This window comes from Euleptes europaea, chromosome 12 (assembly GCF_029931775.1).
Source record: "Euleptes europaea isolate rEulEur1 chromosome 12, rEulEur1.hap1, whole genome shotgun sequence".
NCBI classification, from domain to species: Eukaryota; Metazoa; Chordata; class Lepidosauria; order Squamata; family Sphaerodactylidae; genus Euleptes; species Euleptes europaea.
In genome coordinates this window covers 31,810,742-31,823,031 of record NC_079323.1, presented here as the reverse complement: position 1 = coordinate 31,823,031, position 12,290 = coordinate 31,810,742, and the positions used below count along the sequence as shown (strand labels likewise).

General features: G+C 44.8%; 1 protein-coding gene across 1 annotated transcript in view; it reads right to left on the bottom strand.

Moving 5' to 3' along the window:
- CFAP44 (cilia and flagella associated protein 44) overlaps positions 1–12,290 on the bottom strand; it is a 72,193-nt gene that overhangs the window by 21,229 nt on the left and 38,674 nt on the right. The window contains exons 21-25 of the mRNA XM_056858167.1: positions 11,571–11,733; positions 8,702–8,832; positions 6,091–6,293; positions 3,738–3,930; positions 2,352–2,529 (exon numbers count right to left, since the gene is read on the bottom strand). Coding sequence (XP_056714145.1) covers positions 2,352–2,529; positions 3,738–3,930; positions 6,091–6,293; positions 8,702–8,832; positions 11,571–11,733 — 868 coding nt within the window. The remainder of the gene's footprint in view (positions 1–2,351; positions 2,530–3,737; positions 3,931–6,090; positions 6,294–8,701; positions 8,833–11,570; positions 11,734–12,290) is intronic.

Genomic DNA, 12,290 nt, shown 5'->3' with positions numbered 1-12,290 from the left:
AAAAACAGCAGAATCGGGGGAAATTCGGCTGTTTTTCGGTTCGGGACGAACCAAATCAACAGCCCTACTCAGGACTACAGTGTCAGCGAAACACTGAGTCATTAAAAAAATCTGCAGGGAATAAAAAAGAATTATTTCTGCCTCTTACAAATTTTTCTGTGTTAATGTCTATCATGCCAAGATTTACAGTGCCATCCTAAACAGAATTATACCCTTCCAAGCCTGCTGAATTCAATGGAATTAGAAGGGTGTAATTTTGCTTAGGATGGCAATGCTAGTCTAATAGGGAGAGGAAATACATTTGGATATCTGCTAAACTGATTTCCTTAATCAATAAAAATATCAATCAATATATCTAATACTCAATGTCTCCAAAGCAGTGGATACTGGAGCCATGAACAGACAAGATAGAAAGTTCTGTAAACTTGAAAAATGCCCCAGGTCTGCAGAAACAATCGAAATCTAAAATAAAATACATCAGGGGTTAAAACCCCACAAAATAATAGAATCAGCACCTGTAGCTTTAAGAAAGAATGCCATCAGTTGCCATTGCTAGGCAACCACAACAGTACTGCCAAGCCTTCCAGCCTTGGTTTCTGTCAGTAAAAGGCAGGGAGAGGGGGTAGGGCCCTTTCCAGAGCTGCTTCGGCTTTTTAAAGAGGACTCATCAGGTACAGGCCAAGCAGCAGCTACCAGAAAGCTTGATACCATGCGAATTCCATGACTCACCCAGGCCCAGCTGCTCACCACTGTTCAACAGCAGCCACCACATAAAAGCTAGTGTGGTATAGTGTTTAGAGTATCAGACTGGGATCTGGGAAACCCAGGTTCAAATTCCCTCTGCCATGGTGCTCATGTAATGACCCTGAGCCAGTCACACACTCTCAGCCAAACCTATTTCACAGGGCTGTTGTGAGGATAAAATGGAGGACAGTGATGTAAGCTGCTTTGGGTACCCATTGTGGAGAAAGTAATATTAAGTAATATTTATATGAAGTAAATAAATAATAATCACAGCTGAAGATGGGAGCATATAAAATGTAGATTGGTTGGTGGGTGGGAAGGAGAAAAAGAAGCAAGGAAAGGTGAGGATATGGGGTTGACAGTAGAAGTGGGGAAAGGAAATAGTGAGGGGAGTGGGGTACAGGAGAAAGTGAGTTGCCCCTCAAGTCTTTGCTGGTTCTCCACCATGCAACTGTGCCATAGTTTTCCCAGGTAAAAGCTGCCAGGTGAAGGGAAGAAGGGATAGCTGAAGACAGATAAAGGTAGGTTGGCTGGTGGGCGGGGAAAGAGAGAAAAAAAACAAGAAAAGAGAAAAGGTTATGCAGGCTCTCAGGAAAGGGAATGAAGAAATAGTGGGTGATGGGGAATATGGGATTTCCCACACACACACATCCTTGCAGGTCCTCCACTTGTTTAATACAATGAGAAATCGTGACCTTGGTCTTAACAAGATTGATAAGACTACAGTGATTAAAAGTGGAGTCTGCTACATTCATCAATTTAGAAGAACTACGAGTTTCTTAATTTCTCTGATGTTAATGAAAAAGCACATAATCTGAGATTCACCTTTTCTATTAAAATAACAATTATTTCTCACTTTTGCATGCATCAAGATCCAGAAGGAGCTTAACAGCAATGAAGTAGAATATCAGAGGCAGTGGTTAGAGTGCTGGGCTAGGATCTGGGAGACCAAGAGTCACTCACTCTTGGCCTAACCAACCTCCCAGGGTTGTTGCTGTGAGAATCAAATGGAGGAAGGGAGAACAATGTTGTAAGTGGCTTTGAGTTCCCCCATTGGGGAGAAAAGTGAGATATAAACATCCAAATAAATGATGGATAGTAGATTCAGCACACACCAGAGGAAAGTATTTCTACAAACAACATGTAATTAATGGAATTCACTGCCACAAGATATAGGCATGGCAACTAGTACAGATGGGTTTAAAAGAGAACTAGGCACATGTATAGAGAACAGACCCATTAACAGCTAATTCACAGTTCACTTGCTGCGTTTAGCATCATGGCTACACAAGGCATCCATGCTCAGAGGCATTGTGCCTCCGAGCACCAGCTGCTTGGGGGCAACAGCAGGGGAAAGCTCTTGCTTTCACGCCCTGCTTGTGGGTTTCCTGGCAGCTTCTGGTGGGAAACATCCTTCACTCACATGGACCCAACAGAGCTCTTCTTAGGGTCTTAAACCAAAGTAAGTCTGAGTACGAATTTCTGGTTCCAATTTAGTGGTATAATAAGTATGCTCAAAGAAATATTATTTTCTCTGCCCTTCACTTGCCAATGCCCAGGGCACAAGGAAGTGAAATCACAGGGTACACATCAGTCATTTCACTTACGGCCACTTCCAGAGATGCCAACTGATTAGTTTTCTTCTCAGCATTCATTCTCATGTGTTCAGGAATTTTGTAGTTCGTAGCGGTCTTCAGTTTGAAATCCCCCATGTTCTCTTGGGCCTCTAGGATATTCTGCACATCTACGGGGTCCTCATAGTCATCGCTTGGTTTGCTTTTGTACCTGACAATTATCATTTTTTAAAAAAATCACCTATGGCTGCAGGAAATAAATTCCACTTATCAGCTTATATTTATTGCGTTTTTCCAAAGCAGCAGGAAGTATTCAACAGCCTAGCTCTCTTAATTGGAGCCAAGTCAAGATGTTTGGTGCCTGAGGAACCAAAATTCAAATGGAAATTCCCATTCACTCTGGCTGTTTGTTTGTCTCTCTCTCTCTCTCACACACACACACACAGATAGAGAAAATTGACATGGAGCACCACCTACTGGGAAGCTTTCCAGTGCAAACCCTATACAAAGGAATGGGACAATTTAGTGAGGCCTGTGTGGGGCAACATCTTGGCAGGCCATGCCTCTACTTTAAATAGTGCCCCAAACGCACTGTCTGAAGCAGCAGCCTCCTAATGCCTCATGTTAAGGCCACTTCTTCTCCAACCACAGCGCACAGATGGGTTAAATGAACCTCCAGTTCTGTGGCACAGCTTAACAGGAGTACATGAAGCATAAACAGTGTTTAAGAGTAATACATCACTCTTTGAGGGTGGGGGACAACATTCGCATGGAAAGGCTTAACGTTTCTAACTCATCTGGCAAATGTCTGAAAGTGAGGAAACACTCATGAATGTTGGTATCAAAATTTTAAAGATTTATGCATTTATTTAATGACACTTTTCTCTTTCTTTCCCATTAAACTCACAATACTTTTACAGGGAACTGCCAGTGATCTCCAGTTCAAGCATTAGCTAAATGACCATACCTTCACTTCACCATTGCTATAGGATTAAGTGCTCCTAGACCAATTACTGGGCCCCATTCACCAGCCTATCTCTGAAAAACAGGGAACTATGTCTTTATGAATGTTCAAAAGAAATGTCTGAGATTGTCAATATTCCCGTGCTAACGTTAACTGTGGATGTATCTCCACTTCACTGTTGCTTATCATTCACATATATAATATTACAACATGTCTTGCTGTGAAAAGAATATGTGGCATACGTGTCAGGGTTAAAAGCCTTAGCACTTCTATCCAAAGCTGGAACTTGAAAGTCACAGCAATAGCTATATGCGGTTTTTCTGCTTGTTACACATGACCAGCTGCTGGGCCATTTCTTCCTGCATAAGTATAACCACCACTTGTTTACTGCCAATAAAAATGTAACAATAGAGCCAGAAAAGAAAGTGTCTTTTTTTTCCTGATTCAAGACTCACAGGTCATTCCATTCCTTCTTTCTTTGCTGGATCTTAGCTTTGGCTTTGTCAGCTTTTTCAATAATTTTCCTAAGTTTTTCCATTCGATTTTCAACAATTCGACTTGTTACTGTATGGATATGGGACCTTTTCCTCAGCTTTTCTGTTTCTGCTTCTTCTTCAACAACAGCAGCACTCTGTGATAATGCTACTTCTGCATAAACATTAAGAAAAAGAAGGTAAGTATCCAACATTCTTCAAAAGGATTTCTAGTCATTTACCCCTGTCAAGAGAGATGGTCACCTCTGCATCAAGCAACCCGAAAATTTAAACATCAGCATTTGGCCATGTCTTAAATTTAAAGCAATAGCCTGTTTCCTGGTGTGTCAACCCAGTGTAAAGAGTAAGGGGGGGATAGTTCCATATCAAACACTTACAACAGTTCTGTTGTTCCCAAGCCAAGATGAAAAGCTTGAGATTGCACCTTTGCTTTTCAAAGCTAAACCCTAGAAGCTAAAATGACTAAACTGAGGTTATCGTATTTTGGTCACGTCATGAGATGACAAGAGTCACTGGAAAAGACAGTCATGCTAGGAAAAGTTGAGGGCAGCAGGAAAAGAGGAAGACCAACAAGAGATGGATTGGCTCAATAAAGGAAGCCACAGCCTTCCATTTGCAAGATCTGAGCAAGGCTGTCAAAGATAGGACATTTTGGAGGACTTTCATTCATAGGGTCACCATGAGTCGGAAGCGACTTGACGGCACTTAACACACACACACATTTCAAAGCAATCTGACTTAACTGCTCCCAGCGATGTCAGATGGGAAGAGGGAATCTTGCTCTTCTTCAAGAATCATGTTCTTGATTAGCTTATACTGGTCAGGGAGTCAGTGGTCCAGTTTCCTATAAAGTTAGCCTATAACCATCTGGCATGAGTTTTCCCAAGCATGGCCCAAAAATAACATCAAGCTCAGTAATGGGCCAGAGACCATCTTGCTATATCTCCTGCCTGTTACTTCGGTACTGTGGTGAGTTGAAGATATTGTAACCTACCTGCCTTCACATCTGTAAGTGTATGTTAGGGAGCTAGTTTTGTTATTTTCATTGCACCTGCTTATTCCTGTCTTGCACTTAAGCCCGAACCTATTTTTTAATCTTTCCAATAAAGCCTGTTGCTTTTATTGGTGTCTTTTACTGAGTGTGTGAGAGCCCAAACCCAGTGTTGGTCAATCTATCAGAAGGGAATTCATTCCGGGGTCAGGGGAAAGGGGAATCAAATCTTCCTTGCAAGGATGCTGTGGAACAGAACCCCCCGTCTTTGACAACACCTTCAGAGATTGTATGAGAACATGCAGTCTTCCTGGAACCTTCTGCAAATCAATATTTCTATTACAAACCTTAAACTATTCATCCTCATTCATCCTTTATTATGATATAGCAAAAGTAAGGACACTGAATATTGTGAGATCCCACCAGACGACTCGCACAGATCTGATGAGTATTCCCCTATTATCACCCTCTGTGACTGCTAGGACGAAGGAGAAGGAAGGAGGAAAACTAGCTCTGATCTAAGGCTTTATCCACCACCAAGTAATACAAGAAGTCTAGCACATTGTATAGGAGCCTCGTGGCGCAGAGTGTTAAGCTGCAGTACTGCAGTCCAAACTCTGCTCACGACCTGAGTTCGATCCCGACGAGAGTCGGTTTCAGGTAGCCGGCTCGAGGTTGACTCAGCCTTCCATCCTTCCGAGGTCGGTAAAATGAGTACCCAGCTTGCTGGGGGTAAAGGGAAGATGACTGGGGAAGGCACTGGCAAACCACCCCGTAAACAAAAGTCTGCCTAGAAAACGTTGGGATGTGACGTCACCCCATGGGTCAGGAATGACCCGGTGCTTGAACAGAGGACCTTTACCTTTACCTTACCTAGCACATTGTATGGATTGGTGACATCTAAAACTCATGAAAAGTCTAATAAGATTAACAGGGATGAAAACCAAGACAGAGACAGTCCATCAAAAAGCAGTTTTGGTCCCATGAACATGTAGGAAACCAGAATGGACTGGATCTGCATGTCATATGTATGGATCTATATGTCACATGTGATAAAATCAAGATAAGGCCATTGGAAATGCACTACAGGAACCCCCGTGACAAGCATAAATATTAGTCCATAAATCACACTTAAATTGTGGTGATGTTTCTCTATAAAGATCATCATTATGATAAAATCACGCTATTGGTGGCAATGGCACAAATTCATGGGGCAGCTGTCAGGAGAAGCACAACCTGGCCATTATGTCAGTACCAGCCCATGAGACAAAGGCTAAATTTGCACGGCTTCTGTCATGTTTCGCCACTTCCACAGGCACTTACTCAGGTCTTTCTGGCTATCTTTTCTTAGGTCTGTTTCTTTTCCTTTCCATTCGTATTTGCTTGTTCTTCTTTTCCCCACCTGGGTTTGTTTCTTGACTTTGTACAAATTTTCTGAAATCGCCAGAAGCCTGTACGTGAAGATTTGATGGCTGCTTCCCATGGCACGGACCACGATTCGGTCATACTCCACATTGCTCCGGAATCTGAGGAATCAAAGCAGAGTGCCATTTAAAGTTGGGGTGACAGTGCTTTCAAGTTTGCACGCTGTCTGAGTGGGGATCAGACTCACAGCATAAGACTCTGAAGGAGAGCAGAGGGTTCAGTGTCCACTTGCTTCCTTTTTATCCAGGGCTGTCCCTTAAAAGCAAGGAATGATCACCTTGCTTGTGCTCCCTGCACAGTCATCACACACACTCCCTTACTTACATCCCTGTGGGCCTGGCGTTTTGACTGTGTGGCCCATATGTCTATTGCCTGGGAAACACAGCAAGCAGTCCTACATCACAGCTGGGTGGCTGCTTCCCCCTTCCTGAGCCTACTACTAGGTGATAAGGTCAAACTAACTTCATTAACAGAGTATATCCTTTACCTAAAGCATCCCAATTATTGTCACTGTTCTATTTCATCACTTTGATATCTACTCCGACACCCAATTTGTGGAGACCATTTTGTTGAGGTCACTCCATTGTCCAGCCTATTCTCAAGTTGAGGAATAATTAGCTGTCATGGGGATCTGTGGTCTAAATGAGTTTGATGGTTAGTTTTATTAGCTGAAGTTCTTGCGACCCAGTGAGTTATTGTTGTATCAGTATCTGAGTAAGGCCTTTTCTGAGTAAGGCCATTAGTAAGGCTGATTTTGTATTCTGCACGGGGATCAGCTCCTTTCTGCTTGGGCGTGAGGTCTTCTGCTGCAAGCAAGTACATTCAGGCAAGAATGTTGGCTTTGTTCTATGGTACTTCTCCTAGCTTTTCTATGATACTTCTCCTAGCTGCTGGTGTTATTCTGCTATCTCACCCTACATAGCAACTTGGTATTGGTTTGTCCAAATCAGAGCACTGAGTGCATTAAATGCATATTTGTAGGGTATCTACCCAAAGTATAAAAGCGCAATCTGGATGTCTGGGGCTGGCACCTGGCCTTGGCCCAGCTGGGCTCCTGCATTAAGCCTGGACTCACCTGAGCCAAGAAAGAATAAGATGACCCCACCCTGAGAGCCCCAGATGCTGCCAAGGGGGAGAAGAGAGGCAGGAATCCATCATTCAGAGGAGCTGCTGCTGCGACAAGGAGCAAGAGCTCCAGCCATGGCAGCAGACAGGAGCAGACCCAAAGCTCCTCACAGAGATGTCCCAGATGAGAGATTCTAGTGACATCATCAGCCAGCATTGCAGGAGCAGTGCTGGACAAGAATAAGCCCCAGCTGAATCAGAAGCCATCCAGCCCAGGAACAGAAGCCAGTTCCAGCCCACATCCACCCAAGGACAAAATGGTTGCCTCAGGTGCAGGAAGGGCTCAGGTGAGCCAAGAGCAGGGTGGAGGAGTGGACACCCACCCTAGGCCCATATTAACACTGCACTTCCCAACTCCTCAGCTGAAAATGACAACTGTGCATGGAAAGGAAGAAAAAGAGAGAAATTATAGGCCAAATTACATAAAGCTGCCACCTCAGATCAATGGCAATAGTTCATTTATACCTATCAACAAAAAGGTAATGTGGTCTTTCTGCTCACAATAATTTCTAATATTGTGATAGAAAGGAAGAGATGCAGGACATCTTCAAGGGAAGTGCAAACACTGGAACTCTGAGAGCAATCCCTTCATTACAACTGTTAAAAAGCAAAATGGGGCTAGGGATAACTCTCTCTTGGTGTTAAGTCTGCGTGGGCAGGATTCAAGAGGTCAGAGACAGAGTTCAATGCAACCAACGTTTATTGTAGGGTAGAACAGAACTGGGGATACATTGGGAATGGTCCTGCTTATATGCCCCCCTGGCCGCCTGTGGCCGCTCCCCACCTGATCCGTGATAGGGGGGAACAACCTCCCCGTGCCCAATGGCGCGCGCTGGCTTAGGGCCAATGGTGCGGCCCGGTTTCGGCCAATGGGGTAAGCAGGGCTAGGAGCCTTTGCCCAGGACTCAAGCTCCTAGGATTTCCCCCTGCTTACCTTCTAACACATACATAACACTTGGGACCTTCCTTCCTCTGCCATCCCCCCTCCAAAAAACAAACAAAAAACCTGGTCCATCTAGGTTTATGGAAGGGTAAGGTGAGAGTGGTATAGGAGTTACTGAAAAGAAATTCCGCTAACAGCCTATGGAGGAAGAGGATGCATTTCCTGCTCATCTACTCATGACACCACATAAGAATCCCTCCATTTTACCCAACTAATGGCAGGCAAAGAAATGGCAGACAAACACAACTCAACATTACTATAGTTCAGCCTTGTATGTGCCATTTAAGTTGGCAACAAAATGAGAGAAATGATAGAAACAACCCATGGAAAGATTTCCAATGGCAAGAACAACTTTTTCATTCCCTTGATAACAATAACTTAGCAAATGCACAATCTCCTTCAGGGAAAGAGGGACATAAGGGGGAAAAATACAGCCCCTACCGATTCTGTAGTTTTTTTATCCCAATGCGATGTTTTTCCTGTTCCCAAGCCAATTCCTTCATCACCAGCCGGATACTGTGTGCTGTCTTTCTGTCCATTTCTGCACGAATTCTGCGGTCCATTTCAAATTGCTGCATATTGGAAACATAGCCTTGTGTTAGTTTCTTTGCTTATGAGATTTCTAGCCTGCTTTTCAGTTGCACTCCTGACTAGGGCTGTCAATTCGGTTCGGTCCGAACTGAAAATCAACCGAATTTCCCCTGATTCGGTGATTTTCTGTTCGGACGGATCCGAACTCAAAACTGGCGGGCAACCGGGGGGGGCCGAATTCAGCGAGTTCGGGAGTTCGCGAATAAATTCGGCAAATTCGGCCCCCCTTCAGGGGAGCCCGCTGAAAGGCGCGGGCTGCCCTTTAAACTGATATGAGCCTCCCAGCTGGGAGGCGCAGGTCAGTTTAAAGGGCAGCCCGCCCCCCTTCAGCGGGCTCCGCTGGAGAGGCGCGGGCTGCCCTTTAAACTGACCTGTGCCTCCCAGCCGGGAGGCACATATCAGTTTAAAGGGCAGCCCGCCCCCCTTCAGCGGGCTCCGCTGGAGAGGCTCGGGCTGCCCTTTAAACTGATCTGAGCCTCCCAGCTGGGAGGCGCAGGTCAGTTTAAAGGGCAGCCCGCCCCTTTCAGCGGGCTCCGCTGGAGAGGCGCGGGCTGCCCTTTAAACTGACCTGTGCCTCCCGGCCGGGAGGCGCAGATCAGTTTAAAGGGCAGCCCGCCCCCCTTCAGCGGGCTCCGCTGGACAGGCTCGGGCTGTCATTTAAACTGATCTGTGCCTCCCGGCCGGGAGGCACAGATCAGTTTAAAGGGCAGCCAGCCCCCCTTCAGCGGGCTCCGCTGGAGAGGCGCGGGCTGCCCTTTAAACTGACCTGTGCCTCCCGGCCGGGAGGCACAGATCAGTTTAAAGGGCAGCCCGCCCCCCTTCAGCGGGCTCCGCTGGAGAGGCTCGGGCTGTCATTTAAACTGATCTGCGCCTCCCGGCCGGGAGGCACAGATCAGTTTAAAGGGCAGCCAGCCCCCCTTCAGCGGGCTCCGCTGGAGAGGCGCGGGCTGCCCTTTAAACTGACCTGTGCCTCCCGGCCGGGAGGCGCAGATCAGTTTAAAGGGCAGCCCGCCCCCCTTCAGCGGGCTTCGCTGGAGAGGCTCGGGCTGCCCTTTAAACTGATCTGAGCCTCCCAGCTGGGAGGCGCAGGTCAGTTTAAAGGGCAGCCCGCACCTTTCAGCGGGCTCCGCTGGAGAGGCTCGGGCTGCCCTTTAAACTGATCTGAGCCTCGGCGCAGATCAGTTTAAAGGACAGCCCGAGCCTCTCCAGCGGAGCCCGCTGAAAGGTGCGGGCTGCCCTTTAAACTGATCTGCGCCTCCCAGCTGGGAGGTTCAGATCAGTTTAAAGGGCCCCCGCGCGCCTTCAGGGAATCCCTCTGAAGGCGCGCTGGGGCCGAATTTTCCCCCGAACTCCGGATCCCCCCTGAATTACCGGGGATCCGAAGCGGGGGAGTTCGGACTTCGGCACGTACCGAACCCACATGGATCAAATTCGGCCGAATCCGAACTGTACCGAATTTTTTTTTTTTGACAGCCCTACTCCTGACTGTTAAAATGTGACAGGTGAGGGTGGTTTACAAACATTATTGATATCAATCACCATCCTCAACTACTAGCTAGCAATCTGCCTGAAAAAGGAATGGGCAGACAGCAGCTGTAAAAATATTTTGGAGCAGGAATAAAAGTTACACTTTAGTATAGAAGAAGTGGACGCTCGCTGGAATGTAACAATCTCAAGGATGGGAAAAACACTCCAGCGTGTAAATCGAAGAGAGGGAGTGATATAATTATCACTGGATTTTAGATAACTAGATAGCGTATTGTTTGGCTCACTGGTATAGATATTTTAGTTATATTGCAGCACGGTTTTAGTTTATTTTCAAGAATTTGTAGTATGTGTAATTTAGTAATGTTGTATTTCTGTTTTCTTTTATTGTTATATTCTCATTTTCTTACAATAAAAGATTTTTTTTGAAAGTTACACTTTAGCAGATTCATTCCTGAAGTCCAAAATGGTTCCTATCCATTCATAAAATCCAGTGTTAAGACAAACTTCTGAGTATATTGACCACCTCCACCACATACACAGCCTCAAACTAAATCCCATCATTCTTAATATTATACTGTTTTGCTTTACACAGATGGCACAGAGGCTTGCATACTGACCACATTTCTTGGTACTCAATAGTCCAGAGTTGTTCCCTGATCAGCTTTGACTAAATATTTAACCTACAGTGTAAGCAGTGTTGCACCATTTTAAATACAATGAAATCAGTAGGCTTAGAAGGATGTGCCTATTTAGGTCTGCACTATTAGTCATGATCTGAAAGGCGCTTCTATGTCTCTTCTGAAAGGGGGGCATTGGAACCCCTGTTGCAGGAGAAAGCAGCGCAAATACAGAATATAAATCTAAAATCTAGCACGGAGGACCATCGAGGCTCAGCAGGGAAATTGCTGGATCATACAATATCAAAAGTACACAGAGGAAGAACAAAAACCCAGTGGATTTTAACTTTGCAACTACAGGAAGCAGAAATGGAAACAGTGGACTTACTTTTAATAGCTGAAGTCAACATAGCGATGAAGAAAACATTAATCTTAAATTCTGAGCATTTTATGTGTAATGTTTTGGGGTTTTTTACAGTCCATTTTTTCTGTTTTATATAGGTTCAAAGCTACTGAGATCTCTTATGAAAGGAACCCAAATAATACACCCATTCAAAAACACTGGACAAACCAAGGTCATAGCCCCCAGCCAAAGGAGAAAACCCCGGGCATACTGCTCTGTCAAGCTGCATGTGCTTTGGCAGATCCTTGTTAATCTGGAGCAGTTCTTGAAATTCATGTCTCAGAAGAATCAGTTCTTGTCTCTTGAAATATTTCTTCATTTCTGCTGCCTTAATTATCATATCATGCTCCATTTTTTGCTTGGCATTTTCAATACTGGAAATGTCAGAAAACAATCAAGACTTCAATGGTTTATATAGCATCAAATTTTGAAGCCGGGCCTTAAGAAAAACATCACATTTTGTTATGTGGTAAAATGTTTGGAACTGAAATGATGCACCAAACTGTATCGTTTTATAATCATAGACAATTCGTGGCCTAGAATCAGCCCTAATCTAGTTACAATCAGAACTTGTAACAGCCACCAGACAATTTTCTAGGCTTCCTATTCCATACAAGACATCTGGTCAAGGGAAGTGGGTACTCCTGATCTTGTAAATTCATTAGGTGGAGCAAGGATCTATTTGATACATTTATTTGAAGTCTCAAGCAAAGGGGGAATGGGGGTGACAATTTAAGGTCTGGCAATTGCAAAACAAAAACAAATGTCCACATTAACTTCTCTTTAAAAAACAGGACTATTGCTTTTTACTCGCAGATCCAAGTGAGGGTCAGCCATCTTTAGATCATGACAGTAACATCTTGAAGGGAAGAGCACCCTACACTTTTAAAATAAACAATCAAATGTTTTATTTTTATATACACATCCTCAT